This window comes from Dermacentor silvarum, chromosome 4, assembly GCF_013339745.2.
Source record: "Dermacentor silvarum isolate Dsil-2018 chromosome 4, BIME_Dsil_1.4, whole genome shotgun sequence".
NCBI lineage: Eukaryota > Metazoa > Arthropoda > Arachnida > Ixodida > Ixodidae > Dermacentor > Dermacentor silvarum.
In genome coordinates this window covers 218,879,308-218,906,283 of record NC_051157.2, presented here as the reverse complement: position 1 = coordinate 218,906,283, position 26,976 = coordinate 218,879,308, and the positions used below count along the sequence as shown (strand labels likewise).

The window sequence follows — 26,976 nt, the reverse complement described above, 5'->3', positions numbered from 1 at the left end:
CCGCCACAACAAAATTTTTCGCGTGTCCCGTGAATTTTGTTGTACCGGGACTCGACTGTACCTCCTTTATTAAAACTGTACTGGTGCCCCATTATCTGCATTTACGTTTTCGCAACCCACGTACCTTGCATCCCTGAATGTTTTTAACGACAAAAAGGAATAGCTGGCATCTCAAAGTCTATGAAACATTTATTAACAACTTGCGTTTGCTAAGAATGCAAGTTGACTGTTGAATTCCTAGACTCAAAGCCTTTGAAAAGCCTGTTCTCCGACCTGTTTTGCAGGTGCGTTATGTCAGCTAGTCTGTAACGAGAGTTGCATGTTCCGAAAATAGAGGGCGGGCGCGCCCATTATGTCCTTCCGGGAAGCTTCCACTCAGCTGACACTGCGCAATCAGAGGCGACCCGTAGTTTTAGCTATGCGGCACGCAGTTGGTGAGAACTTCGAACGGCAGAAGAAAAGCAAATGCCGCTTACAAAAGTTCAAGGTAATGCTGGTTGGAATTGCATTTACACCTGTATACAGGGGCTGCTAACAGAGGCCTCAGGAGAGGGGGCGGGCCCCTAGCCCCCCCCCCCCACGAAATTTTGATCATTACCGAAAAGAATTACTGACAAATAGGTGCTTTCCTCAAATAGTCAAGGCCTTCAGCAAATGCACCCCCCCCCCCCCCCGAAAAAAATTCCTGGCTACGGGCCTGGGTACGAGTTGGAGCCTTGGTGTCCCGGTTGCCCTATTAGATGCGCCGCCGCAGTGTACAAAATGATGATCACATTGTCTATTCTCCCGGCAGTCGGGATAATTCCTGAACGAATTTCTCCCTCCTATTCACTCTCTGAAGGTTAGGTTAGATTAGGGCACACCTGCAAGCAGTTTTTTTTTCGGCAGTTCGCCACGTGACTTCCAAGCGCCAATAGGAGGTGAGCGCCGGGAGAAATTCGTTTCAGAAATTCTCCCCGCTGCCGGGAGAATAGACTCTGCCAATAATGATACGCTGTTGACACAATTGACACAATTACTACATGCGCAAATTGTAACTTTTCTCGCGGCCTGACCAAAGCCAGTCAAAGACTCCGAACTGTCGGCAGCATATGGATTGACTCGGCCGGCACAATATCCAATCCCCCCAAATGGCCCCTGGCACTGCAGCAAACGCCAAGCACATCGCCTAACGGAAACCAAAGGCAGCACATTAAACGTGCGCCGCACCTAGCGTTGCCTTTGAGACGAGCATGCGTCAGATTGATGCACTCCACCCGCGGCTTCGGACCATTTTCACGCCGTGCTGCTCTGAGAACCACGAGTCCCAGCTGCGCCGACACCGAGCATACAACCGCGAGTGACAGAGTTTCACCGCATGCTAAGGAATACCACCCGAGTGGCCCCAGATGCCCACCAAACCATTTAACCAACAGAAACACACCAACAAAGCTTTCCGAGGGTGCCAGTTCGTCAGACCACTACCTTGTTCACGCACGTCACCTCGCAGGCGCACAGCGGGCGCCGTGGCAGTGCACCGCCCCTCGCGACGCAAGGCCTGCATTGGACAGTGCTCACCGTCGGATCTGCCCGAGGTTCTCGCACGGCGCCCGATCGCAATCAGCCTCCATGACGGCGTGGGTGCACTGCTTGCTTGCTTAACAGCTTGCTTGCCTTCGAAAGTGGCTCGTACCCACTATGGGAGATTGGCCAAGAATCGGGTGATTCTTGGCCCATGTGAAAATTGTACAATGAACTAACTGGCAACTCAACCCCACATGTTCTGGGGATGTTGGTCCCCCAGAAACGCTCTTACCAGCCCTCTCCAAACTTACCGGGGAGGCCCAAGGACTGCCACCGAGCTCGGGGAACAACTGAAAATCGCCACTTGGGCCGAGGGAGTCGCCTCCAGCAAGGGCCACCCTGAGACCCCGCCAGGATTTTCAATAAAGATGTAACCACCACCTCCTCGCGCACCGGCTGCGCTCGCTGCGCACGGTACGCTTTTACAGCGAAGCTGTACATGGCTAGTTTCCAGCGGATTGACGTCCGTAGACCAAAAACGTGGGCCGATCCCGAAGATAGCGAAATACCGGGCCGACCTGCGGCGCATGTGAAGTAGGCTTCAAGCACTCCGCCAACTTGCAAAAATAAGTTTAATATATTGGGCGCGAAATACAACCCGTATCAGATATTAAACACTGAACACGCTGTAAGATATACACTCTTTAGGCGAGGACACTGGCGAGACGCGATCGGCCAGATAACGTAGCAACGGCGCGCGTCCGTCGGTCCGGTGACGGCAGCAGGATACCTATCGGCGAGAAGACACAACTTTAAACTCAGGCGAGAGCTTGCGAGGGCAAGGAACGCTGGGATACCACAAGCAGCCATAGAACATGTAGCATCGCGGTTTTTTATTGCGATAGCAATTATATGGACACTTCAACCGGATTTCAGCCGTCGGCGTCGCCGTCGCCGTGAGGTTCCGTATAGATTCCAAAGGCGATAAAATCGTCGCCGCGCGCCGTATGCGCGAGCGAAAGCGCGCGGGGAACGCACGCTATCACGGAGGGCGAACTCCCCCGCGCGCTATCACGGAGAGCGAACGCACGGTGGAAATCAAACAGGACTGTCGCGCGAAAGGTCGTGGCGGTATGGGAGGGAGGGAGGCGGGGCGGCGCTGTGCTCCGGCACCAAAGGCGTATCTTGCCACTCAATATCCCACGCGAAAGCAAGAAACGGGAAGAGGGGGGGGAGGCAGCTTCTCCTCTGCCAACAACTTCTCATTTGCCCTTTGCCCGGCGGTGCCCGTCGCCCGCACCGTCTCTTATCTCCACACGGCTGTGACCTTTGTATGCGCTGTGCATTCGCCGCTCAGTTTCCGTTGAAGCGATAGACCGCGCGAACCTGCGCTTGCTGCCAGCGTTTTGACAGTTGTTGGCCGCGGTCATTCAGTGTGATCTATTCATGTTTGCTTGTGCGCGCTGACACCACGATTGTTAATTCAGTTAGTAAGCCAATGTGTCCAAGTTTATGCAGCAGATAAAACTACCATCCCTACTCCGAATCGCTTTCTACTAATTTGCTATCGCAATCGATGCTTCGCCTTTCGGGCGAAACTGCAACATTTTTTCTTTCGTGCGCTAACTGGAGCTCGTCGTCCTTTTTTGCTCTCTTGCGCCCGCCCTTCTACTCCCACGACCGCGCTCGTGAGCGTAGCCCTTTTTAGGGCTCCCAAGGGAATGGGACCTTAGCTTTTCCCTCGCTACATTATTATGTAGCTCGCACCTATACTGTGCTTGCCAACATGGATGCCAACCAGGAGCGCGCATCCTCGGACTCTGGCGCAAGCGGTCTCGTCCGCTCCCGCAACGTCGAAGCTCTTTTCAAGGAGAGTGGAAGAATTCTTCATTCGCGTCAAGCCCACGCCTCCTCTTCGAAAGTGAAGTGAGTCATCAAAGCCCGAATCACGACCTCTGACCATGTCTGTGCACCTCCCAAAAGACTCCTCCGACCCACTTCAAAGGAGCAGTCTTCGGCAAGACAACGTTCCTCAACGCAGCCCTCTGCTGCTGATGACAATGCACCCCTGTCACCGAGGAAGAACCCCCAGTGGTGAGCTCACATCTAGTCTCGCTCCATGCTGCGGGTCAACTCGCTGCCACAACTCAGCCCTCTACCCCTGCCACTCTCGAACAAGTCACTTCACAAGTCGCGCCCATTGCGCCCCCTGACTGTGACGGAAACGAGGAATGCAGCGGCGAGAGTCACAAGTCCACCTCAGAATCCTCCCCAAGCAGCAGCGCCAGTATTTCTTCTGGCTCATTCTACTATGGATACACCAGCTGTCACCTTCTGTTGACAGCTGCGCGTCGTCATCCCTCAGTGATAGCAACGATATCTCCACACTGTAAGAAATGTGTGTCAATTAACAGGTATTTTTACTGAAATTTTCTGTTGTCGTACAGAAAATATCTGTTTTACGCCCTTAACAGAAACACGTTCACGAAAAAAACAGTAATTTTCTGTTTCTGGAGCCGCTACCCCGCCAAATCACCGAACGGTTGGTCACGTGGGCACCTCCGCTCAACAAAAAGTAAATTGAAAATCACTTGTCAGCTTTTATTAAGCACTTCGAATATTTTAAGCGCCAAAAAGTTATTGCGCCTAATATTTTTCCTCAGTATTAAAAGCATTATAGATTCCGCGGTCTGTACTTTTTCTGCGGTCCTGCATTCACGCATTGGCGCCAAGAACGTGAACAGCGGCGGTACCAGCGTGCTGCGTCGGGGATTTTCACCGGACAGACTGTTCGCACACAAGGTGAGTAGTGCACATTCTTACCGGCATGAATGATACACTTTATGCTATCTTTTGGAAGTCTTGTTGCGGGCTTGTACTGCTAATGAAAGAGAGCAAAAATGAATCGCTGAGGGACCTTGCAAAATCTTGAGTGGACGGATTGCATTAGTTAGCACTAGAGTCGTTAAGACTAGGGGTCTCCCCAACTTGTTTGGAATGTCGTAATGCGTTTGCGAAGAACCAAAGGCACGCCTATATTTGCGTTCTGCGCGAATGCTAGAATAGCGTGCGCACGACAGTCGCTTCACCACCGATTCGTCACTGCTGCTTTATCGTCTGATAAAGGGTACACAGCGCGCAGAAGAGAGAGGATGCAAGTGAGCAACCCGGTAGAACACTGTAGCTTACGGGAAAATGAAAGATGCAGAAATGTCGCTTTGCTAGCAGGTATCCGCACTACAATATCCGAGTGAGAAAACGCGGGAATTTTTTAGGGTTGCGGAACTCGCTGTGAAGTACGTACGTTAAAAAGCGCGGGGTCTGGAAACTCGTTTCTCGTGCAAGTAAAGGTCGCAAGGATATGTTGTATATCTTTATTTTTTTATTCATGCAGACACTAGTAAAATCCTTGACTATGTTGAGTTCGCGAGATTTAACATTGCGCGTTTTAATTTTTGATCGAAATAGCGTTGCACGGGTCAACGCATTCCGAAGAGTGGAAGGCACTGCCCGTTTATTCCGTTCGCTTGAGAAAAGGAACTAATCATACCCTTGCTACGCGGCCGTTTCAAATGCCGTTCAACCGAATGCCATTCCACTCGACTGCCGAATTTGCGCTGCCATACGACATTTTTCAATGATACTCAGTCGACATTCGAGATTTTGACGTTGCTTTGAAACGCGAGCACCGTCTGCACCGACATAAGCCATCGCGTCGCCCATAACTATTAGGAAGCGCCGATGCGATCGCTCGCCTTAGGAACACTTGATAGCCAAGTTGTTGACATCGCATAGGAGTCGCGCTGGCGAACACTGCGTACTCGTAACTAGCGGAAGTGGGCCGTCGTCGATTAAAATTAAAGAATTTGGCAAGCGTTTATTGTTGGTGACTTACGAAGTATATACATATGAAATGTAGCTGCTCGTTCCACTTATTTATGATACGGGTAAGGTATCAGACAAGCACAGCCATCTGAGCTATTGTCGTGGGTTTCGTTGAGCCGCCGATCTGTTGATGATAGGTCAGGCGACCCTCTTGTGACCGGATTTGTCGCTTTGTTAGCCCGACAAACCTGTCGCACTACGATGACATACGTCTTTGGTCGTGCTGGTGTCATTGTCGGTCTAGTACTGATGGGTGTGTCAGCGACGGTTTGCGACCGCGCACTGACCGCTGACGACCGTGTTCGTACACGCTGAAAACGAGCGAACAAAAGCGCAACTCGACGGCAGCAGCACCATTGCAATAAAGCAAGGGAATGTTGAAGCTTTCGAATGCGTTTAGAAGTCCTCGTGAAACACTGCGGGAGCCTGTAAAGGCAGAATGCCATTTGAACATATCCCTGTAGCACGGGTATAAAACTCATATTCACGTTTACTGCGAGTATATAGGGACGTTCGCAGGGCATATATTAATGAAGTTTTTGGAAGTTCCATCAGTAGGGCTATCTCTCCCACAATTTGTCTTGGTTCATTCAGCTGTCAGTGATTTCACTTCCCAACTAGTTTTTGGTATATCAGTATAAACCCTCACTGAAGCATTTCAAAAGAAAATCTTGCCTTCAAATATGTCACTGCAAAATTATTTTGAACTTAAACGTACAAGACAGCAAATTTAGCTTGGAAAGGCATTCTTGGACGCCCTTTGAACAAAGCAGCAGTAGGATACGCTGTGGCCTGTGTGCGCTGAGAAACACACTGTGGCCATACTGAATAATTTCGACCACCCATGCTTTGAATCCAGTGCTTATAGTTTGTGAGGTAGGTTTTTCTAATACATAAGAAGGTGGTAATTCATAAGATGTCATTTGGGGGAGCAACATCTAAATAAACTGAGCACGAGGTCGCGGGATCGAATCCCGGCCACGGCGGCCGCATTTCGATGGGGGCGAAATGCGAAAACACCCGTGTACTTAGATTTAGGTGCACGTTAAAGAACCCCAGGCGGTCCAAATTTCCGGAGTCCCCCACTACGGCGTGCCTCATAATCAGAACTGGTTTTGGCACGTAAAACCCCATAATTTTTTTAACATCTAAATAAATTAAAATTAAGTCTAAAAAAGAAGGCTGATCAGAATTTCTAAAAATACAATGCTGATCAAAAATCTGCTTCACTTGTGTCTCGGAAATTCCAACTGGTCATGATTCATTGGAAAGGAATTTTAACGTGGTGGTATCACTATAATGCTGGATTTTAAGAGCCTGCATTAAACCCACTTGTATGATACTGCTGTTGCATTTTTGCTACCCAATATTTAAAAACATGTTCCAAAGTAGGAAACGAATGCGAGATCAGTGCAGTGTGTACCGTAAGGATTATTACTTTTAAATTGCACCTCATGCAGTGTGGTCACTCGCCAATAATGTTTCGTTTGAGTAATACTGTTCATTGCTGTTGTGTTAATTTCAGATGTACCCCTGCAGTATATGTGGCTGTGTCAGCTCTGCACTTTCCGCATTTCTCAGGCATGTGCCTTTGCACAAAAATGTGAACAATTTTTGTGTCAAATGCCCCTTTCAAGACTGCTACAAAAATTTTGCAAAGTTGGCTCACTCTACAGTCACTTCAGTCGTGAACACAGACGAGTTAGACATGCTGAACAAGAAAGCTGTGTTGCCGTCAGGGTGCAGCCTTGCGACTTAGTCTGCACTGTGGACAGCTGCATACAAGTCTGTAAAGATTATAAAGCTCTAATTGCACACCTGAAACTTCACATTGTTCAAGGAACAAACGTCACGTGCCCATTATGTACGAAAGCATACAATAAGAAGGCATCCTTTTCTTCCCATCTTTCACGTTACCACGGGAAGTACCTTTGCACAGTACCAGATGTGGAAGTTCAAGAGGCTATGCCTGTTCCAGCAATTGTTACCCCTCCACATGACGCTGAACAAACTGAGAGCAATGTATCTGAAGAGGAAGAGCTACGTAATACACTGGCACCGCATCAAGGTAGCATGCAAGAAACCTGTAAGAACCACGTTAGCACTGCTTTTGCCCATCTGTACCTGCGACTCTTATCTGAGCGCCATGTGCCTTCATCTACAGTTCAAGTTATTTGTGAGGCTATATATGACATACAGAATGCAAATGCTTCAGCAATGGTTTCCTGTCTCAAAGAAAAGCTCAGGGAAAAAGGTGTTGGCAGTGATGACATAGGTAAGCTGATAGATGAAACATTTGAAAGTGACTATGTTTTGGCACTGCATCGAGCACCAGATGGTGTGTTCAGGACAGAACATAGCCGTTCCTCTTTCTTCAAGAAAGAGTTTCTGTATGTATCGCCTGTCGAAATATTATTGGGAAAAAACAAGAACAGGAATGCTACCTTTCATTACGTTCCAATTCTAAGTACACTTGAAGCCATGCTGGAGAATGAAGATGTGATATCACAGTGCGATAGGATGCTGCCTGAGACCCCTGGTGTCCTGAAAGATTTCACTGATGGAAACGTGTTCAAGTCTATTCCACTTTTCAAGGAGCATCCTGAAGCACTGAAGCTTATACTATTTCAAGATGCATTTGAGGTCGTGAATCCAATTGGTTCCGCAAAGAAGAAACACAAACTTCTTGCTGTTTATTTAATCCTTGGTAATCTCTATCCATGGTTCAGATGTGCACCTCATTCTCTCAAGCTGTGCTTGCTCTGCAATGAAAATGATTTTGCACACTTTGGGCAGGCCAAAGTGCTTAAGCCTTTGCTCGATGATTTGAAGAAGTTGGAAGCTGGCCAATTTGTAACTTCAAGCGGAATGCGCTTGTTTGGCACTGTGACTGCCATCCTTGGAGACAACCTTGGAAGCCATGGAATTGGAGGCTTTGTAGAAAACTTTAGCTCTGCAAGTCACATCTGTAGGTTTTGCATGTCTGAAAGAGCTGACCTTTTTTCTCCAAATGCACTGTCAGGTGTTTCACAAATCAGAACACCGGCCAATTATAATAGTGCTTTATTAGCCCTGCAAGCCAATGGTTCAAGTATAGAAAAAGGAGTGAAGTTCAATTCCTTATTCAATGAGCTGAAGTATTTCCATGTATGTGCACCAGGTCTCCCTCCTTGTTTGGCACATGATTTATTTGAGGGTATTGTTTCATTTGACCTTTCTTTGTACATGAAACATTTTGTAACGGTTCTCAAGTGGATTTCTTTACAAGACCTTAATCAGCGCATAACTTGTTTTCATTTTAAACATGGTGATTTGGCTGACAGACCGTGTGAAGTTCACCTCAAAAAAACACTAGGAGGACATGCTGTGCAAAATTGGAACATGTTGCGCTTTCTTCCATTGTTCCTGCTTGGTTCAATTCAGTCCACTGAAAATGAAATCTGGCAACAGGTTCTTTTGCTGTCTGAAATTGTCCAGCTTGTTACTGCACATACGCTAACACTCCCCATGGTTATGAGGCTGCAAGACATTATAGAGGACTACATGACAGGCAGAGCAAATCTCTTCCCTGACGTTGCCATGAAACCTAAGCATCATTACCTGCTTCATTACCCTTTTCTGATTACGCAGTTTGGCCCGCTGATAAAAATGTGGACAATGAGGTGTGAAAGCAAGCACAGCTATTTCCGTAAGTGTGCAAGAAATTGCCAGAATTTCAAGAACTTGACGCACACACTTGCTGAGCGCCATCAGCTTTATCAGGCATATAAAAACACGGGAAACGGTATTCATGGCTTATTAGTCAATAGTTCCTCATTCTCTATTGAGCTTTGCACACCAGAAATACAAAAAGAAGTACGCGAGGTGATCCTTGACGAAGATAATATAATCTCGGCTTGTCAAGCTACTATCCACAGTCTTTTTTACAAGCAAGACATGCTTGTCGTTATGAGGCGGGTGGACGGTGTGCCTGTTTTTGGTGAGATTAGGCTTATTCTTGCCACTAATGACAACTACTTTTTCTTATTAAGAACTGTCCACACAAGATATGAGTCTGCTATGCACTTCTACAACATCATCAGTAGTGATGGTCCTTTCAAATGCATGAAGCTTGAAAGCCTCCTTGATTGGACTCCGTTGGTGCAGTACAAACTTGCCCGCAACAAGTACCCTGTTGTTGTGTTGAAGCATGCTATATTAGATTTTGCTTGATTTCATGCTTTTGACAGGAAGAATGGACTTGGAAAAGCATATTTCCAGCTGGCTGCCACACTTGGACAATGAAGTGATGCAACTTACTGTACAGAAACTGCTGGACTGTGGTGTTCAGTCGCTTGAGCACCTCAAGTATGTAGTGGAAGCCGACCTAATGTTCCTGAATGTGGTCAGTAGACGCATCCTGCTCGAAAAGTTCCAGACAGCTGCCTCACCAGCCGTGCAAGTGTCCATACCAAAAGGAAGTGAAGCTTCTGTGAGCCTGTTGGGCCAGGCTTTTGATATTCCATGGGACGCATTTCCACCCGAACTCGTAAAAGCATGTCAAGAGGGCAGGCGTCCACTGAAAAGTGATCTGAATGAAATGGTTAGGACACTAAGTGACAGGGTGCTTGCCTGCCATCAGAAGCCTGGGCGCAAAGTGCTGCGAGCCATTGCGAGTGAAATCGTCAGCAAGTTTCCAAGAACTTTTGAGGACACCCTCAACGGCACCGTCATTGCTACAGGATTAGAAACGCTTCTATGGAAGCTGGAGAATTGCATTAATAACAAGAGAAGGCGCAGTTCTGAGTGTTTGAAGCGGTGTGTTTCAGAAGATGAAGAAGAGTTCACCACAAAAAAGCCACAACTCCAAAAAGATTCTTATGGCTGTGTAGCCTGGCAGCCTGATCTTCCGTCCATGGAAACAGCTGAAACTCAAGAGAAGAAAAGAGAAGAGTTGCAAGCCCAATTTAGGCTAGCTTCCCCAAACAGTTCTCGAGTCACACAACTAATGGCTGAAACATATTCGTCACAGAGGCAGTTGATCAATGCCAGCAGAAGCGTGCTGTACGTGAAGGAAAACTGGCCTTTCCTCTTTGAAGAAATGCACATGTGTTCACATATAAATGTACTGCTGGGGTTCAGTGCCTCTCAAACATTTGACGATCAAATCAAGACTGTTGGGCGACAGGTTTTTAGGTATGCTCACAGCTTAATAAAAAAGGCGAACGTGAGGACATGCCTAGAGCAAATCGAAAAGGCCAGAATTGAACTAAAGACAATGGCTGTAGAGTACGAAGCCACTCCCCTCCTCCTGCTCGCCATCTTCGATGAAGACTGCGAGCTCTTCTGTAAGGTAGTCGAGGTAAGCATTGCAATCTTAGATCAAATCAGTGCCTGTCCGCCATGGCATCTCACAGCTCTTGCGTCAGTTTTGTACATATAACCCTACATAGGATACCATATTGTAGTATTATTTATTGTCTAAATTACTATTACTATTTGAAGCTAACATTGTCAAATACGATTAGAGAATGCAGCATTGTGTAAAGCCGGGTGCAATTTACGAATGAAGCAGTAAATGCCCCTCAGGAGCTAGTCAATCATGACAGATTTTCATGACGTGGTTATTTCTCTTTGACCTGTTAGCATTACATTCCAGGGGACTGGCAAGTACAAAGCGATTAACTGCTGGTTAACCAGATCAGCTGCAACGCCATGAGTCTCTTGACATTACTGGACGGAGGGCCTCTTTTGAGGGGCATTTGCCACTTCGTTCTTGAGCTGTATTTGACTATAATGTAATGTGCGTCCTGATACGGGCGGCCTGCTCAGAACCGGTGGTGTCTTACTGTGGATGTAGCCCTTGGCTGCAGCGATAGCCGCGCTTAACGCTTCTTTCCCTTTTTTATTGCTCTTCACATTCATTCTTTTTCTGTACTTTTACCATTTCCACATCCCTTGTTTCTGAGTTTGTCTTGTACTGCCACAACCGCTGCGAGAACCGTTGTGCAGAGAAATGCATTGGCATTCCAGTTACTTTCTTAACAAGCCCTTGTTTCATGCATTGAAGCACAAAATTAACTGGAATGCCAATGTATTTCTCTGCAAAGTTCGGGAATGAATATTTCGAAACTGGTGTCATCCTGAGAATTCGTTCCAAGTGGATCCGCCTTGCGAATGCCACAGCTACAATTTGTAAATTGCAGTATGGGCCAAAGGTAATCAGTTATAAACATAATTAGTGAATGTTTGTTAATTAGTCGATTATGCATTTCAATTTTTTGTGCTAGTGATGTCCCCCTCTTCGAGTGGACCAGCTCAAGAACTAGAACTGTGCCATCTGCCACAGGCAACCTTTAAACATTTTTAATGTTCGCTGAAATGCCTGGTATATATATAATATATACATGGTGGCCCATCCATCATGCACAAAAATTTAAGAATATTCAAATGCCACGTAGCTGGACAGAACCGAGGTAATGTTTGCCGTCTTTTTGAGGTACTTAAATTATTTCTTGTTCCGCCTAATTACATAATTAGTATTATTTCATCAACTTCTGAAATATATTTAAATGAAAAGTGTCAATAAGAAAATTGTAGAGCAACATGAAAAACTTTCGATATAGCCTTCTGTTGCTCAATACGTGCTACGTAAAAATTTTTCCGATTGTGAAATTGCCGCACGACTGGCTGCTCAAGGCACTTTGCGTGTATTTTCAGGCTTCTTTCATGCTGGAAAAAAACTTATGTAGGACATATTCAGCAACAGTAAGCTGTAGTTTTCCGTGTTGCTCAACAATTTTCTTGATGACACTTTTATCTAATATTTGTAAAGTTGAATAATTATTTAGACTAAATATGTAATTAGGCGGAATACAAAACTTGAGTATCTTCAAGTGAGGGGACGGCAAACAACATTACCTTGGTTCTGTCCAGCTACGCGGCATGTGCATATTTTAAAATCTTGGTGCATGATAGTTCGTACACCTTGTATTAGTCCCAGTATTGTAAATAATTAAGCCAACATGTGTACATGCCTATGCTGGTTTTCAGGGCTTTAACATGTCGTTGACACCTATTTACATATAAGCCAAAGCATTTAATTCACTATAGACTCTTGGGGAAAACATCACGAGCTTGAGCAAGCACTGAAATGCCTTATTTGTACTTATGCTTGGTCACATGCTTACTTGTAACCTGTGTATACTTTCAGCTTTCCCATGGTGCTGCTCTGGTGGACATTCTTATATGCCTTTAATTTTCTTTTACACCAGGAATGCGCCAGTGATGAAGACCTTGGGGACATGCCATGTTCTCCTTTCATCATTGCAAAAGGTATTTTCTGTGGTACCACACCCGGGCGAGCATTCCTGATTTACTACTTCTTTTGTGCAGGAGGCAGTTTTATTACTGCAAGGAACTTCACCATATGCATTGACACCCTGCCAGTGATACACGCAACAAACCCATGCCAGGCATTCCGGCTCATGTTTTTCGCACACTTTGCATTTAATCTTGCGTACCCTAAGGACACAAGCCTCTGCTTGGAGTTCACACAGCGGTAAGTACCGAGTTCACTTGTTAACTGAGCTGTGATTACCTTTCTTGTTTTGGTTGTTACACTTCTCACATGTGCAGTGATGATAAAGTTATATAGACATATTCATGTATCATAGGACCCTTTTATGATATTGCTGATAAGTACAAAAGCAATCTTGAAGCAGGAAAATGTTTGCTGAACCCAAACAACTAATCAGCTGTGGAATGAAATTTGGAGGCTGCTGCTGCTTGGTTTCTGCCGCTAGTAAAATAGGGCTCAAAGGAAGTTCATGTACATGCATAGAAAGGAAACACTGAGAAAACAATTTTTTTTCTGGAGTTTGTGTTCAACCACTTCTTGACTGATTTGGCTGTACTATCGGCATTGCATGGTGCTCAGTTACTAATATCGATGGCTTGGAGTGGGTGGTACTGTTGCTTCTGAGATTCTGTAGGAGTGTGTGGCTATTTCGGTGAAATTATGGACACTGCTCACAGAGGTCATAGATATTTGGCCAAGGCAGCACAGGACCCAGAGGGGTGATTTTGCTGGAAAGTGTGTGTGTGCATTCAATGCCAGTAATCATTTGGTGGTCAGGTAACCATTAATATTTATGGGTAAATTGGAATGTGTTGTCATGCTGATTTTATGCGTCGTGGATTGTGCATCGCAGAAATTGCCAGCATTCTTTTTCTATTGATGAGTGTGAGGAGTTGTGTGCATAAAATTTGTGATGGTTTGATCGCATTTCCACTACAGTTACTGAGGGCATATTGGTATAATGCTTTGTTTCTGCTGGAGGTCTGGCAGCTGATGTGGTTCTGGCATTATCTGGCATGTATGCTATAGCTAGGGTTTGAACATCCCGGCTTTTATTTTTTGATAATTCAATGGACTGTCTTTGGTGTTTGTTTCAGGAGGCATTTTTTTTATAAACATTATTTCATGCAAACATCTTTCTGTTGTTTATCAGTAACATAATGTGAAGTGTTTCTGCCGTAAAAGATCAGTGTATGTATATCTTGACCCTTTTAGTACAATCAGTCAACTCAGAAGTAATATATGCACATAGTTATATCACCGTCGCAAAAAAAGTGCCAGAAGCTAAATGATGCAGCAATCAAGACTAAAATGCAATTGTACTTCTGAAAACAGTTTTGTAGCATTATCAATCGTGGCAAACAGAACATGACGCTTTTTTGTGATGCTTATGCACATATTCACGTTAGTTTCCTGTGCTCTTACTTGAGTGATCATAGAGGAATCTTGAAGAATGAGAAAAAAACAAGATGCCACGAGCAAAACAAAAAAACGGTGAACTGTAATGGCAGCACATCAAGTGCAATCTGTGATAGAGCCCACACCCTTTTGATAGAGTGGTGACAAATTTCCATTGTTACAACTTAACATGTGTGCTGTCACCAGTATTATTAATGAAAGATAAAGCCATGTTGCTGTGTTCTTTTCCATTGCATGGTGGCGATATGGTGATGGTGATATGGCTGATATGGTGAAGCATTCAAAGCGACATGCTGATTGTTCACATTATTTTCAATGATGTTTCTGCGGTCTTTTTTGAAGTTCTCTGACTCACCGAAATGTACATTCAGCACATGGGATTTCGCATGCAACATCTGAGAATTAGTCTTTGTTTAGCGTTTTTGCCTTTCACCTGCACTGTAGTTATGTAGTTAGCGGGTTGGCACATGCAAAGCGGGTGTGTCATATTAGCGTAATATAGACACTGGCGTTTGACTGATGCCTGGAGCATGTGAGATCGCAGCCTACTTCTGGGTGCTTGCAGTCAGACATAGTGCTGGATGGGCGTGTCTGCATTCCATTCAGCAAGTAAAGCGCCCAGGATAGCCGCACGCGAAAAACATTCCCTAAAATATGTTCAAATTCATCAGCCTCGTCTTGTTTACTACAGATTCTTTTCACTGAGTGGAAGAGTGAGGCAACTATGGAACACTTGTGAAATGGCGCGTAGAGATTTCAAAACAAATGTAGCAGCTGGTGTGCGTTTTCTGAAAATGTTGATTGTCATTCGTGAAGATTCTCGGAAGATGAGCGCATCAAGGAAAGACAGGCGGCTATCATCGCCTTCAAAAGTAAACTGCATTACTTGTTCCAGCTTGTTCAGGTATTTAGCGAAGGGATCCACGGGTTATTTATTTAAGATACAGAAGCGGCTGTTCATGTACCTCATACTGCATGGCACAGGGAGGTAGTTGAATGATTGCATTTTAATTGTAAAAAATGGATTCTTTTACTCGACATCTCATCATCAGCCCAGCTATGCAGCTGCAGGGCAAAGGCCTCTCTTATATTCCTCCAATAAACTGTTCTGTTGCGGCTGCACCGAGCTCATCCCCGCAAACTTCCTCATTTCATCTGCCTACCTAGCTTTCATGACGCCCCCCCTGTTACATTTCCTTTCTCTTGGACTCCATTCCATTGTCCTAACAGACCAAACGGTGATCTTGTCTTGTATTATATGCCCTACCCATGCCCATTTCTTCGTTTCGATTTCAGCTAGGATATCATTAACTTGCGTTGGTTCCCTGACCAAATCAGCTCTCTTCCTGTCTCTTAACGTTACACCGATAATTTTCCTTTCATTGCTCGCTGGGCTGTACTCAATATTTCAATCCTTTTTGTTAGGTTTCTGCACGACGGGTTAGTACACTCAAGGTACAGCTGTTATATACTTTACTCTTAAGGGATATTGACGAGCTGCTTGTTATGATTTCAGAGGGCCTGCCAAATGTCTTCCGCCCTATTCTTATTCTTTGACGTATGTATTGATGTATTGTGAGGCTGCCACCTTTTTTTTGTATGCGTGCTGCTTTCGTGGACACTCATTCAGTGGAACACCAGCTCGCATGTTGAGCACTGCACTCAACACCAGCTACCCAGAAGTGTATCCTCAAGAAAAAAGTATATAACAGCTGCATCTTACCGGTACTTAACTACGGCGCAGAAACCTGGAGGCTTGAAAAACGGGTTCAACTGTCATTGAGGACGATGCAGTGAGCAATGGAAAGGAAAATGATAGGTGTAACGTTGAGGGATAAGAGAGCAAAGCGAGTCAGGGAACAAACGCGGCTTAATGACATCTTAGTTGAAATCAAGAAAAATGGGCATTAAATAATGAAATCTGCATGGGCATGCCATGTAATGAGAAGGCAAGATAGCCGATAGGCATTAATGGTAACAGACCGGATTCTAAGAGAAGGCAAGTGCAGCAGGAGGCGGCAGAAAGTTAAGTGGGTAGATGAGATTAAGAAGTTTGCGGGGATGACGTGGCTGCAGCTAGCACAGGATCGGGTTATTTGAGGAATATGGGAGAGGGCCTTTGCCCTGCAGTCGGCATAGTCAGGCTGATGATGCTTACCCAGAAGTAGGCTACAAACCTATGCAATGTAGGCATCAGTGATACCTGTGTGATGTGCATACTGCACATGTGCAAACCTGCAAGCTTATTAGTGCTTGTGAAAGACAAGCAAAAAAATATTTCGCAGGTGTACATGCAAAATTTCGTTTCCCAACTGCATACCGACGAGTTGGGGAATGTTAAAAAATTATTGAAGGAAATACGTGAACAATCGGCGTGGGGCTTTCAATTCTCTTAGCAAATGTTTTATTGTGAATGCACTGCTGCTGTCCCTCCCACGGGAATGTGGCGTCAGGGTGAAGCCTCGTGCTCCGTGAGGGTGAAAGGGAATGCCAGGTTGTGTCCATCAGCAGTTGACGTATGGTGGTGCTTGTGTCAGCGATGATGTCAATTGAGAGATGCAGCCACGCCAAGGTCTCTCTCCCGCATGTGCCCTTCCTTGCTTGTTTGCGAAAGTGTGTCTCCGTTCCCGAGAACTGCACGCTTTGTCAATCCCTGTTTAGCATGCTCCCGGCTGTTAGCTCCCGCTTCCCAGGCCGAGCTCCAGGATTCCAGGGAGGAAAGATGTTAGATGCCAGCAAGAACCAAGAGGCGTGTTTGGTGTGCTGACAGCAAAGGCAACAGAGGCAACGAAAGCGTGAGGCTAGACAGATCAAAGGACCAGCACTAGATGATGTAAGCAAAGTGAGCTCGGCTAGCGGAACAATGTGTTCGTCGCCAGCACCGAGAAGTAGATGCAGGAGCCTGTCATTGCATGCTGGATGCGCATAGGCTTGAGTGTCAGATGCCCAGCGAATAAGAGAAGCAACGCAAGTGAGAAGCAGACACTGTAGCGAAGAAACACCAGCGAGAGGACGAAGCATACCATCATGCAAAAGGCATTCATTGAGTGATCAGTGGAGGTGATTACTTCACGTTACACGGGTGGAAGCGTGCCATCATGATCTTGCACAAACAAGAGCAGCAAGCCTACGGGAGCCTGTCAATGAAAGGCGAATGCATTATTGCGGCAAGTTCTGGTAAACCAGCGGAAGGAAATATGGAATGCTCCGACGTTTAGATATTTCAATGCTACAAAATCGCAAAAGCAAGAACGTCATTTGGAGAAGCTTTTATCATAAAAGCATTTGGGCAAAATCACCACTGCTTACACATGTTGCTCGCATCAGATTGTTAGATAGTCTGTCCAACATTTTGTTTCTTCCGGTCACTGTCCTAGTGAGGCACAGGCATGGGTGCTTACAAAAAATGTCAGCATCATGGCTACATCTCGAGCCGTTAAGTATGCAAACAGTCCATACACTGAATCACAAAGGTTGAAATCTGCCACCAGTCTGCAAGATCTTGGGGTTCCTTTGTGCACTGTACTTAAAGCAATACCACTATATTTTCCCCCATTGTGAGCAAGGCTGCTTTCTCAGAACTGAACTGTTAGTTGAGTTGCTTTTTGGTAGAAGCTCTTTTATTTTCCACCATGTACCTTCCTGACAACACTGGCTTCCATGGGACTCCTGATTTTGAGCCTTGAAAAAGAAAACATAATTACTTGTGTGAATGTTAATGATGGTAACTATTTTTCTAATGCCATAACGGCAGCTTGCCAATGACTGCTATAGCAAAGGTATTTTGTCTTTATTATGTGAGGTCTGAGAATAGTTTCAACTAACATGTCACCAAAAGTTTGAGCCCCATAAGAAAAATAAAGCAACAATAGATGTGGAGGTACCACCAAGGCTGGCATTGCTCCCACTTGTCAGATACAGGTTTGCTACTAATGCAAAGTTTTGCTTTTTTGTATTTTGGTTTATGAAGGCTTGAGTGCTTCTTCATATTGCCACTATAGTCAGATACAATTGAACATTGCAGCGGCAAATGCCCCCCCCCCCCCAAAAAAAAAACCAATGGCATCGACTGATTGTCATGACTGTGTGGTTAATTCACGTACACTTGCTAATACATCGCACCAGCCAGCAAGGGGAAGGGATTAACCACAAATTAATCAAATGCGCTGCAACATCATGGCCGGTTGATGCCTTCGGCTTGAGAACTTCCTCTTTGTGGCATTTGCACCTGCAGTCTTGAGTTGTATCCCACTATAGAAGGTAATTGTGTATTCCAACACTTTTACTGTAGCAGCACACACATCACTTCATGCTGCCTCAATAAATTGGCTCCCAGTCAATTGTGAAAGGATTAGTGATGAGAGGTACAGAATAGTTTATAGCTGCATTTCACGTGAAGCTTTCTTGATGGGTGCATTGTAAGCCGCAGATGGTTCTTTTGAAGTGCATCTGCAGTATAGTGTATATTTGGAAGTTGCAGCGTGTCTGTGCAGCATGTTGCACAGACACGCTGAGGTATGCCGACTTGCTTCGACGGCCACTAAGCATGATAGTGAAAGTGCCTTCCTTGAAGCACACTTTAAGCTCACCGTAAGGCAAGATACTGAAAATAGTTAATACTTGCATTACAAAGGTTTGAATGTGGGCCAAACTAGTAGTGTTTGGAGATAGCATAACACTGAAAATGCATGGCTTCCAAATTAAGATCGCAACACTCAACCAAATGTGTTACTAAAGCTACTTCCTAATTTCAGCATTTTGATTCCATCTGAGCCATCTGCTTGGTTGTTGCTTGAGGTTGTGATTAGAAAAGTTTTTCACTCAGGACAGTGGGCACTGTATTTTTGGACAATGGAAGCTGGGTGCAGAAATGAGTAGCAGTTGTGTGAGATCGGATGATGTTCTCAAATTCACATACCAGCCTTCTCTGCAGCACAGGAGGTCATTTTAGACTTGTGTGTCATTAGTAGAGCATTAGTCATATAATAAGAAGCCAACAAGGACAGCACAGGGGAAATCACATATACCTAATAATTGAAATAAAGAAATGGCAAACTAATGCAAATGAAAGTGGTTGAAAAAACAACTGGCCGCAGGTGGGGAACCAGCCCATGTCTTCGCATTACGCGTGTGATGCTCTTACCAATTGAGCTACCGCAGCGCCTTTTTCCCATCCACTTTAGGGGCACTTATGTTTATCTACTGGAACTAAACCTGGGAGTGTTAGCCAGTCCCACACCTCACGGCCTTGACAGTGGATGTGGAACATCCTTTTTTTTGTCGCAGGTGTCACATGTACGTGATCTTTTTGGGTGAAGGTAACTGGTTAATAAACTCGCACATGCTACCTGAAGGCATCAACGCTGCCGGACTCGAAGTCTCAAAAAGATCACGTACACGCGACGACTGCGACAAAAAAAAACGTCCCACATCCGCCGTCAATGTCGTGAGGTGTAGCGCTGGCTAACACTCCCATGTTTAGTTCTAGTAGATAAAAATAAATCGCCCAGAAAGTGGATGGGAAAACGAGCCGTGGTAGCTGAGTTGGTAAGAATATTGCATGCGTAATGCGAAGACGTGAGCTCGTGCCCCACCTGCAGCCAGTTGTTTTTTCATTCACTTTCATTTCCAATAATTTATCATTTCTTGAATTCTTTTAATAAGTACATGTAATATCCCCTATGCTGTCCTTGATGTCTTTGTTGGCTTCTTACGATATGACTAATAAAAATGGAGCCCGCGGTCCCCTTTCTCCTCAGTTCTGTTAATTCCTGCTTCACTAAACTGCACATTTCTGTCACCCATCCAGATTAATGGCAATTTGTAGGACGAAGCACTTAAATATGAGCTGCAAACTTATTACCTGCAAATAAATTTTTTGCTCAGAGCTGTACTTTTGGTAGGAAACATTCATTTTGGGTTAAAAGTTGCTAGTTTTGTACTGAACACTAAAGATTCCTGAAATATGGGCTTTAAAGGAATCTAACTTTGGGGTGGATGGAAGGATAGCAGTCTTGTGAGCTTCGTTATTTCTTCGAAGGAAATACAGATATTTTCACTGTACGAAGTGTAACGACATTCTATCCTTGCTTCAGGACCATTGCAGGTGTCAATCCTGGCAGGGGAACGAAGATAGAGCGCACAAAGAAAAAACAACACTGCCTCTCCCCAAAAGTTGCTTCCCTCATCACATCGTTGCAAGACTTCGACTTTTAACTGTTCTGAAACTTCAAAACTTTTTCATTACACACAGTTGGGCAACTGACCGACTATATTTCTACTACATCGGGCTCTTCTGTAAGTGTTTCAATATATACACCATTGTCATTTCTTTTCATGCACTGTGATAATGCAAATACTCTGTTTAATGCCTTATGCCTTCTTACTTTTATCTGACTGCTTCATGCAGTAGTAGTGTCAAGCAAGGCACAATTTTCCTTATTTGTATTTTTGGAATTAGTTTCATGACCGGTTGTATGCATTTTATTGTAATACTATTTTGATATGTATATTATAGTTTCAAGATTGGAACGTATAAGCAGAGTGAATTAATATTTTATGGTTACACTGTGATAATACAACAGCTTGTCACATGCCTTATGTTTTGTTTGTATCTCGGTGCTTAATGCAATACTAGTGTCAAGCAAGGCGTAGTTTGCCCAAGACACCTTCCTTATGTATAAACTTGTCATTACAGTTTAGTGACTGGTTGGACTTATTGTAATACTACTTTCTCCATTGTATTAAATATATTTTTATATTGTAGTTGTAAGGTTGAACGTACTAAGTAGAATGAACCAATATTTTATGGTTACACTGCGAAAATGCGAACGCTGTTTTATTCATGCCTTGTGTCTTGTTGCTTGTATCTCACTGCTTAGTTGTAAGGTTGAACGTACTAAGTAGAATGAACCAATATTTTATGGTTACACTGCGAAAATGCGAACGCTGTTTTATTCATGCCTTGTCTTGTTGCTTGTATCTCACTGCTTAGTTGTAAGGTTGAACGTAGTAAGTAGAATGAACCAATATTTTATGGTTACACTGCGAAAATGCGAACGCTGTTTTATTCATGCCTTGTGTCTTGTTGCTTGTATCTCACTGCTTAGTTGTAAGGTTGAACATACTAAGTAGAATGAACCAATATTTTATGGTTACACTGCGAAAATGCGAACGCTGTTTTATTCATGCCTTGTGTCTTGTTGCTTGTATCTCACTGCTTCATGCAGTACTAGTGTTATGCAGAATTGATGCTTGTTAGGCGAGTTGGTGGTGCGTAAGTGCTAAAACAGAGTGAAGCAAGCCGGGACAAGAAAGAGCACACAACACGAGCGCTGACTTTCAACTGTTTATTTCTTTCTGTTGTCATGTATAAATACGCACAAGAACCACCAGCATCAAATTGAAAGCATAGCCGATACAACTCAGCCTTTTGCCGATTGCCAACGATCTAAAAACATGAGTTCTTTTCTGATAGTTCCAGCGATGCCACGCTCACACACCTGTTAACTGCACATGTAATATTCATTGCCTCGATAAGCTCCCTAACCCGCTAGTCCTTGTGACAGTCGGTAATCTGACTCTGTTCAAACAAAGGCACGCATGGCCTAGAACGGCACCTTCACCTAGATTGAGTGCTGCATTGACGGTAGCGCAGGCTACAATGGTTACAATGTTAATTAGAGCAACCAGGGCCACCTCAGCCCGCACTGGCATCAGTGCGGCACGCAATCGGTGACGGAGCCATTCAATGCCATGTGTGCCTTTCTTTGAACAGTCATATCAACCGTCGCAAAGACGAGCGGGTTAGGAAGACTATCGAGCCAATGAATTTTTGCATGTGCAGGTAACAGGTGTGAGCGTGTCATCGCTGGCACTATTAAGAAAAGAGCTGGGGTGTACTGGTGTGTGTCAGTCACCCTGATTCTTTTCAGTTTCAAGCTGGCGGTCTACGTGTGTATTTAAATGGGGCTACACCAAGGAATAAACAGTTGAAAGTCCTGTCTTGTTTCGCTTTGTTTTAGCAATTGCCGTCAAGCAAGACACATTCTGCCAATATTCATAATTTTCCTTATGCGTATAATTGCCATTAGTTTCGTAACCGGTTGGATTTGGATTTTTATATTTATTGTAGTAGCAATATTAGAAGTACCAAGTAGAGTGAACCAATTGGTTGCTTTATGGTTACACTGTGATAATGCAAACAACCTGTTTCATGCCTTATGACTTGTTGCTCGTATCTCACTGCTTCATGCAGTACTAGTTTCAAGCAAGGCACAATGTGACAATATGCACTATTTCTCTAATGCATATACTTGCCGTTACAGTTTAGTGACCGGTTGTATACTCATTGTGTTGAACTACTATTTTAATAATTATTTTATTTTGCAAGATTGGTTCACCCTACTTAGTACGTCCAATGTTTTCGTTATACTGTAAGAATGCAAAAAGCCTTGGGCATGCCTTATGTTCTGTTGCTTGTATCTCAATAGCTGCTTCATCCTGTACTAGTGTCGAGCAAGGCGCAATTTGTCCAAGACACTCTCCTTATGTGTATACTTGCCATCACACTTTAATGACTGGCTTTCTTCATTGTACAGGTATTACTATGTTCTTTGTTGCAATCATTGTATTACCATTTTAAAATAGATCATATGTTCTCCTGCATACTTGCCATTACTGCATATTGCGTGTCTTTTTGCTGTATACTTTATTTAGCAGCTGTGCTACATAGGCAGTGCAGGGAGGGCAATTTTATTGTCATTTTACTTGGGTCACCAGTCTACCATTTACTTTAATCACATGATGCTGGAAAGCATAGTCAAAAACTAGTCATAATGACATTGTTTACTATTGCACTTGCATTTACCAACGTTGTTGAATACTAACTTGCCATTTCTAGTAACATAAAAGTAGTGAAATATTTCATTGTGTTTAAACGTGGCAGCAGTTGCAATGTTTTGTATATGCCTTTATGTCAGTCATTAAAGGTGGTGTGAAAGAAATAAAGTCTCTGAAATGACAGAAAATAGAGCTTCGCAGAAAATGTCGTCATGAAAAAAAAAAGCTGTGAAAGAATAGAATATTTCGTGACGGAAAATGGAGCTTCACAGCATTGTTCTGTTAGTTGCCGACTGAAAAAAGAACAGTGAAATAACAGAAAAACAAACAGGAAACTGAATTTCACAGGCATTTTCTATAAGTTGCAAGCAGAATACCTGTGAAATGACAGAAAAGGTAAAAACAGAAAACATGACATAACAGAAGCTTTCTGTCAATTTCACAGGAATTCTGTTAGTCGCAAATAGAAAAAAGCTGTGAATTGACAGAAAAAAGTAAAAACAGAAAACATAGTGTAACAGAAACTTTCTGTCAATTTCACAGAAATTCTGTTAGTTGCAAACAGAAAAAACCTGTGAATTGACAGAAAAAAGTAAAAACAGAAAACATAGTGTAACAGAAACTTTCTGTCAATTTCACAGAAATTCTCTGTTAGTTGCAAACAGAAAGAACCTGTGAATTGACAGAAAGAATAAAAACAGAAAACATACCGAAACAGACATTTTCTGGCAGGCCAGCTGCCAGAAAATTTCTGTTTTTTTCAATAAAAATTTTTTACAGTGTAGGACTGGATAAAAATGCATTAAATCAAAACATGTAGTACAAACTATAATCAGTCGGGACATGCAAGCTTGAAGTTTTTCTGCGAACAGGAACAAAACTACAGAACTAAGTTCTGCAATGTGCTGAATCATTTGATAATATCATTCGAAATGCAAAAGTTTATTTCAATAAAATGGCTGCGCGATCGCCATGCAGCGATTTTATTGAAATAAACTTTTGTACACAATAATACCCCGACACTAACCCCACGACCCTCTCATCAAGATGGCACGCTGCCCTGCGTAGCTCCAACCTCGACGACCAACTCTGGGCGACGCAGCAAGCCTGCTAGGCGGCGAAGAGGCAACACCTCGACGTCCCCACGTGGGAGGCCTAGGCCCAGCTACCACCTCTTGCTGGTTTCAATTAAGTTTATTCAGACAGTCAAAATGGCTGCAGGAAGATCACATGTTCAACTTTCAAATGTACGCAGCAGTTTTCAGTAAAGCACATCAATGCAAGCAAATAGCACCCAATTGTTTGATCGTACAAGCTTCACCATTAGAGGTTATGACGCATCATGGCCAGTAAAAGAGTGCAACAATTAACAAGTTTACATGCGCACTTTGGCTAGCAAGAAAAGTTAAGAACTCTCAATTAAATTGCTAGATAAATTATATACAGATTAGACTAATTGATCGCCTGAAGTACATCACTACAAAGTGTAACTATTGTAGCAATGTTTGATAAACTTGAATTTTTACAATAGGTGCGGCACACTAATCGTACTTCTTCGATGTTAACCTCGTGGATGTGCTAAGCTTACAAATACGTGGTTTAAGAGAAGTTGTTTCCATAGGCCAGGATGCCGATAAAAGTTACTAATGAGCTTTGTACGGAATATTTGGCGATGAGATGCATAGAACAGTTCAGAGTATATTTTCATTATTGTGACTTTCGCGGTTCAGCTGTCGTTATAGAGACTGTGAAAAGAATTGAGCTACTCTGTACAATTGGTATAGGGATAAGTACATTAGTTTAAACGCGTCCCAGGCAAGTGCGGTATATTTCAATTTTCGCCAGAACGAGAATGCTGCACAACAAATGTCTAAGGGCAAAATGTAATTAACACTTCCCTATCAAACGGCTAAAACTGAAGATGACGAGCTCTTAATGATTGCAATAACTGTAATGTTTTAAGTGCTGATGTGGTTATTGTATCAATAACTGCAAAATGTTTTCAATATATGTTGATCTTATATTGTTTATTGCAATAACATTACATTTTACACATTTTACGGACCGGCCTAAGTACATCCTGATAAGGCCGACTTAGGTAAGGTGCACGATACAAAAGATCTACGAAAAGCGGTACGCGGTGAGCGGCGCCGACGCAGTTTCACTTTCGCACACACATCTCGCACAGACACGGTAGACGCGTTATCGCCCTGCAACTAAAAGTTACGCCTCTATCAGAAAGAAAGGCTGTTGTCCGTATTTAGCTGAACTGTCGAAATTGGTCAACAAGAAAGTAAGGGATACCTCAAATTACAACGTGGAAAGATTGAGGAAGCAGTACAATATAGACGCACAGTGTAAGAAATGTTCATTGAAAATACATTTTCTGGCAGCTGGCCTGCCAGAAAATGTCTGTTTAGGTATGTTTTCTGTTTTTACTTGTTTCTGTCAATTCAAAGGTTGTTTCTGTTTGCAACTAACAAAGAATTTCTGTGAAATTGACAGAAAGATTCTGTTACGTCATGTTTTCTGTTTTTACTTCTGTCATTTCACAGGTTTTTCTGCTCGCTAATAATAGAAAATGTCTGTGAAATTCAGTTTCCTTGTGTTTGTTTTCTGTCGGCAACTAACAGAACAATTCTGTGAAGCTCCATTTTCGGTCACCAAATTTTTTATTCTTTCATACCTTTTTCTTTTCATGACGATATTTTCTGCGAAACTCCATTTTCTGTCATTTCAGGAACTTTATTTCTTTCACACCACTTTTAATGACTGACATAAAGACATATACAAAACATTACAACTGGCTGCCACGTTTCAACACAATGAAGCATTTCACTGCTTTTATGCGACTAGAAATGGCATGTTAGTATTCAACAATTTTGGTAAATTTATGTGCAATATTAAACAATGTCATCATGACTAGTGTTTTACTGTCCTTCAGCATCATGTAATTGAAGTAAATGGTAGACGGGTGACCGATGAAATGACAATAAAATTGCCCTCCCTGCACTGCCTATGTGGCACAGCTGCTAAATAAAGTATACAGTAAAGACATGCACAATATTCAGTAATGGCAAATATACAGGAGCATTTATGATCTTCTCTAAAATAGTAATACAATAAAGTGATTGCAACACAGAAAGTAGCATTACCTGTAGAATGAAGAAAACCAGTCACTAAAGTGTGATGGCAAGTATACGCATAAGGAGGGTGTCTTGGACAAATTGCATCTTGCTCGACCAACGCCTCCTCTAGAAAGATGCCTGCCGCGTGCGCCAAAAACCTGCTGCCCTTACCTTTCCCCTTTTCCTCCTTTCCACTCGAGGTAGAAGCTAGCGATCGTAGCGGTGATCGCTTGCAACACACATGCGCGCATGCGCACACCACCGCATGGCCGCCGACGCCGCAACCGCCGTGACACCGCACCACCCCAACACCCTGCGGAGATAGGGTAGATGCTGGCGCCATCGCTCGACAACCGACCGCAACTCAAGGCGCGGCGGCTACAATGGGTGAGCGAGCGACGCCGCAGGCATCTTTCTAGAGGAGGCGTTGGCTCGACACTAGTACAGAGTGAAGCAGCTAGTGAAATGCAAGGAACAGAACATAAGGCATGCCCCAGGTTTTTGTATTGTTACAGTATAAGGAGAAACATTAGACGTACTAAGTAGGGTGAATCAATCCTGCAAAATTGAAATAATTATAAAAATAGTTCAATACGAGTATACAACCGGTCACGAAACTGTAACGGCAAGTATATGCATTAGAAAAATTGTGCAAATTGGCAAATTGTGCCTTGCCTGACACTAGTACTGCATGAAGCAGTGAGATACGAAAAACAAGTCATAAAGCATGAAACAGGCTGTTTGCATTATCGCAGTGTAAACATAAAGCAACCAATTGGTTGCGACTACAATAAATATAAAATTCAAAATACTAATACAGCGAATACAACTGGCTACGAAACTAATGGCAAGTATACACTT

General features: G+C 43.7%; 2 protein-coding genes and 1 pseudogene across 2 annotated transcripts; 2 read left to right on the top strand and 1 right to left on the bottom strand.

Annotated features, from left to right (window-relative positions):
- Nucleotides 1–2,038: 2,038 nt before the first annotated feature.
- On the bottom strand, nucleotides 2,039–2,200 carry LOC119451179 (U2 spliceosomal RNA; annotated as a pseudogene).
- A 1,769-nt stretch (nucleotides 2,201–3,969) lies between these two features.
- LOC125945133 (uncharacterized) lies at nucleotides 3,970–10,563 on the top strand. The gene is made up of 3 exons (XM_049666707.1): nucleotides 3,970–4,305; nucleotides 9,618–10,478; nucleotides 10,556–10,563. The coding sequence occupies exons 2-3, from the start codon at nucleotides 9,623–9,625 to the stop codon at nucleotides 10,561–10,563; spliced, it is 864 nt and encodes a 287-aa protein (XP_049522664.1). The 5' UTR covers nucleotides 3,970–4,305; nucleotides 9,618–9,622.
- Nucleotides 10,531–23,733, top strand: LOC125945158 (uncharacterized). Its single transcript, XM_049666767.1, has 4 exons — nucleotides 10,531–10,729; nucleotides 12,642–12,702; nucleotides 12,763–12,928; nucleotides 20,242–23,733. Exons 1-4 carry the CDS (start codon nucleotides 10,646–10,648, stop codon nucleotides 20,360–20,362), a joined length of 432 nt encoding a protein of 143 aa, XP_049522724.1. The 5' UTR covers nucleotides 10,531–10,645; the 3' UTR covers nucleotides 20,363–23,733.
- Nucleotides 23,734–26,976: the final 3,243 nt, after the last annotated feature.

Coding starts and splice junctions, on each gene's coding strand:
- LOC125945158 (XM_049666767.1), top strand. CDS start 10,646: ATGGCTGTAGAGTACGAAGCCACTCCCCTCCTCCTGCTCGCCATCTTC. Junction 10,730..12,641: donor TCTTCTGTAAGGTAGTCGAG/GTAAGCATTGCA, acceptor CTTTTACACCAG/GAATGCGCCAGTGATGAAGA. Junction 12,703..12,762: donor TCCTTTCATCATTGCAAAAG/GTATTTTCTGTG, acceptor TCTTTTGTGCAG/GAGGCAGTTTTATTACTGCA.
- LOC125945133 (XM_049666707.1), top strand. CDS start 9,623: ATGGACTTGGAAAAGCATATTTCCAGCTGGCTGCCACACTTGGACAAT.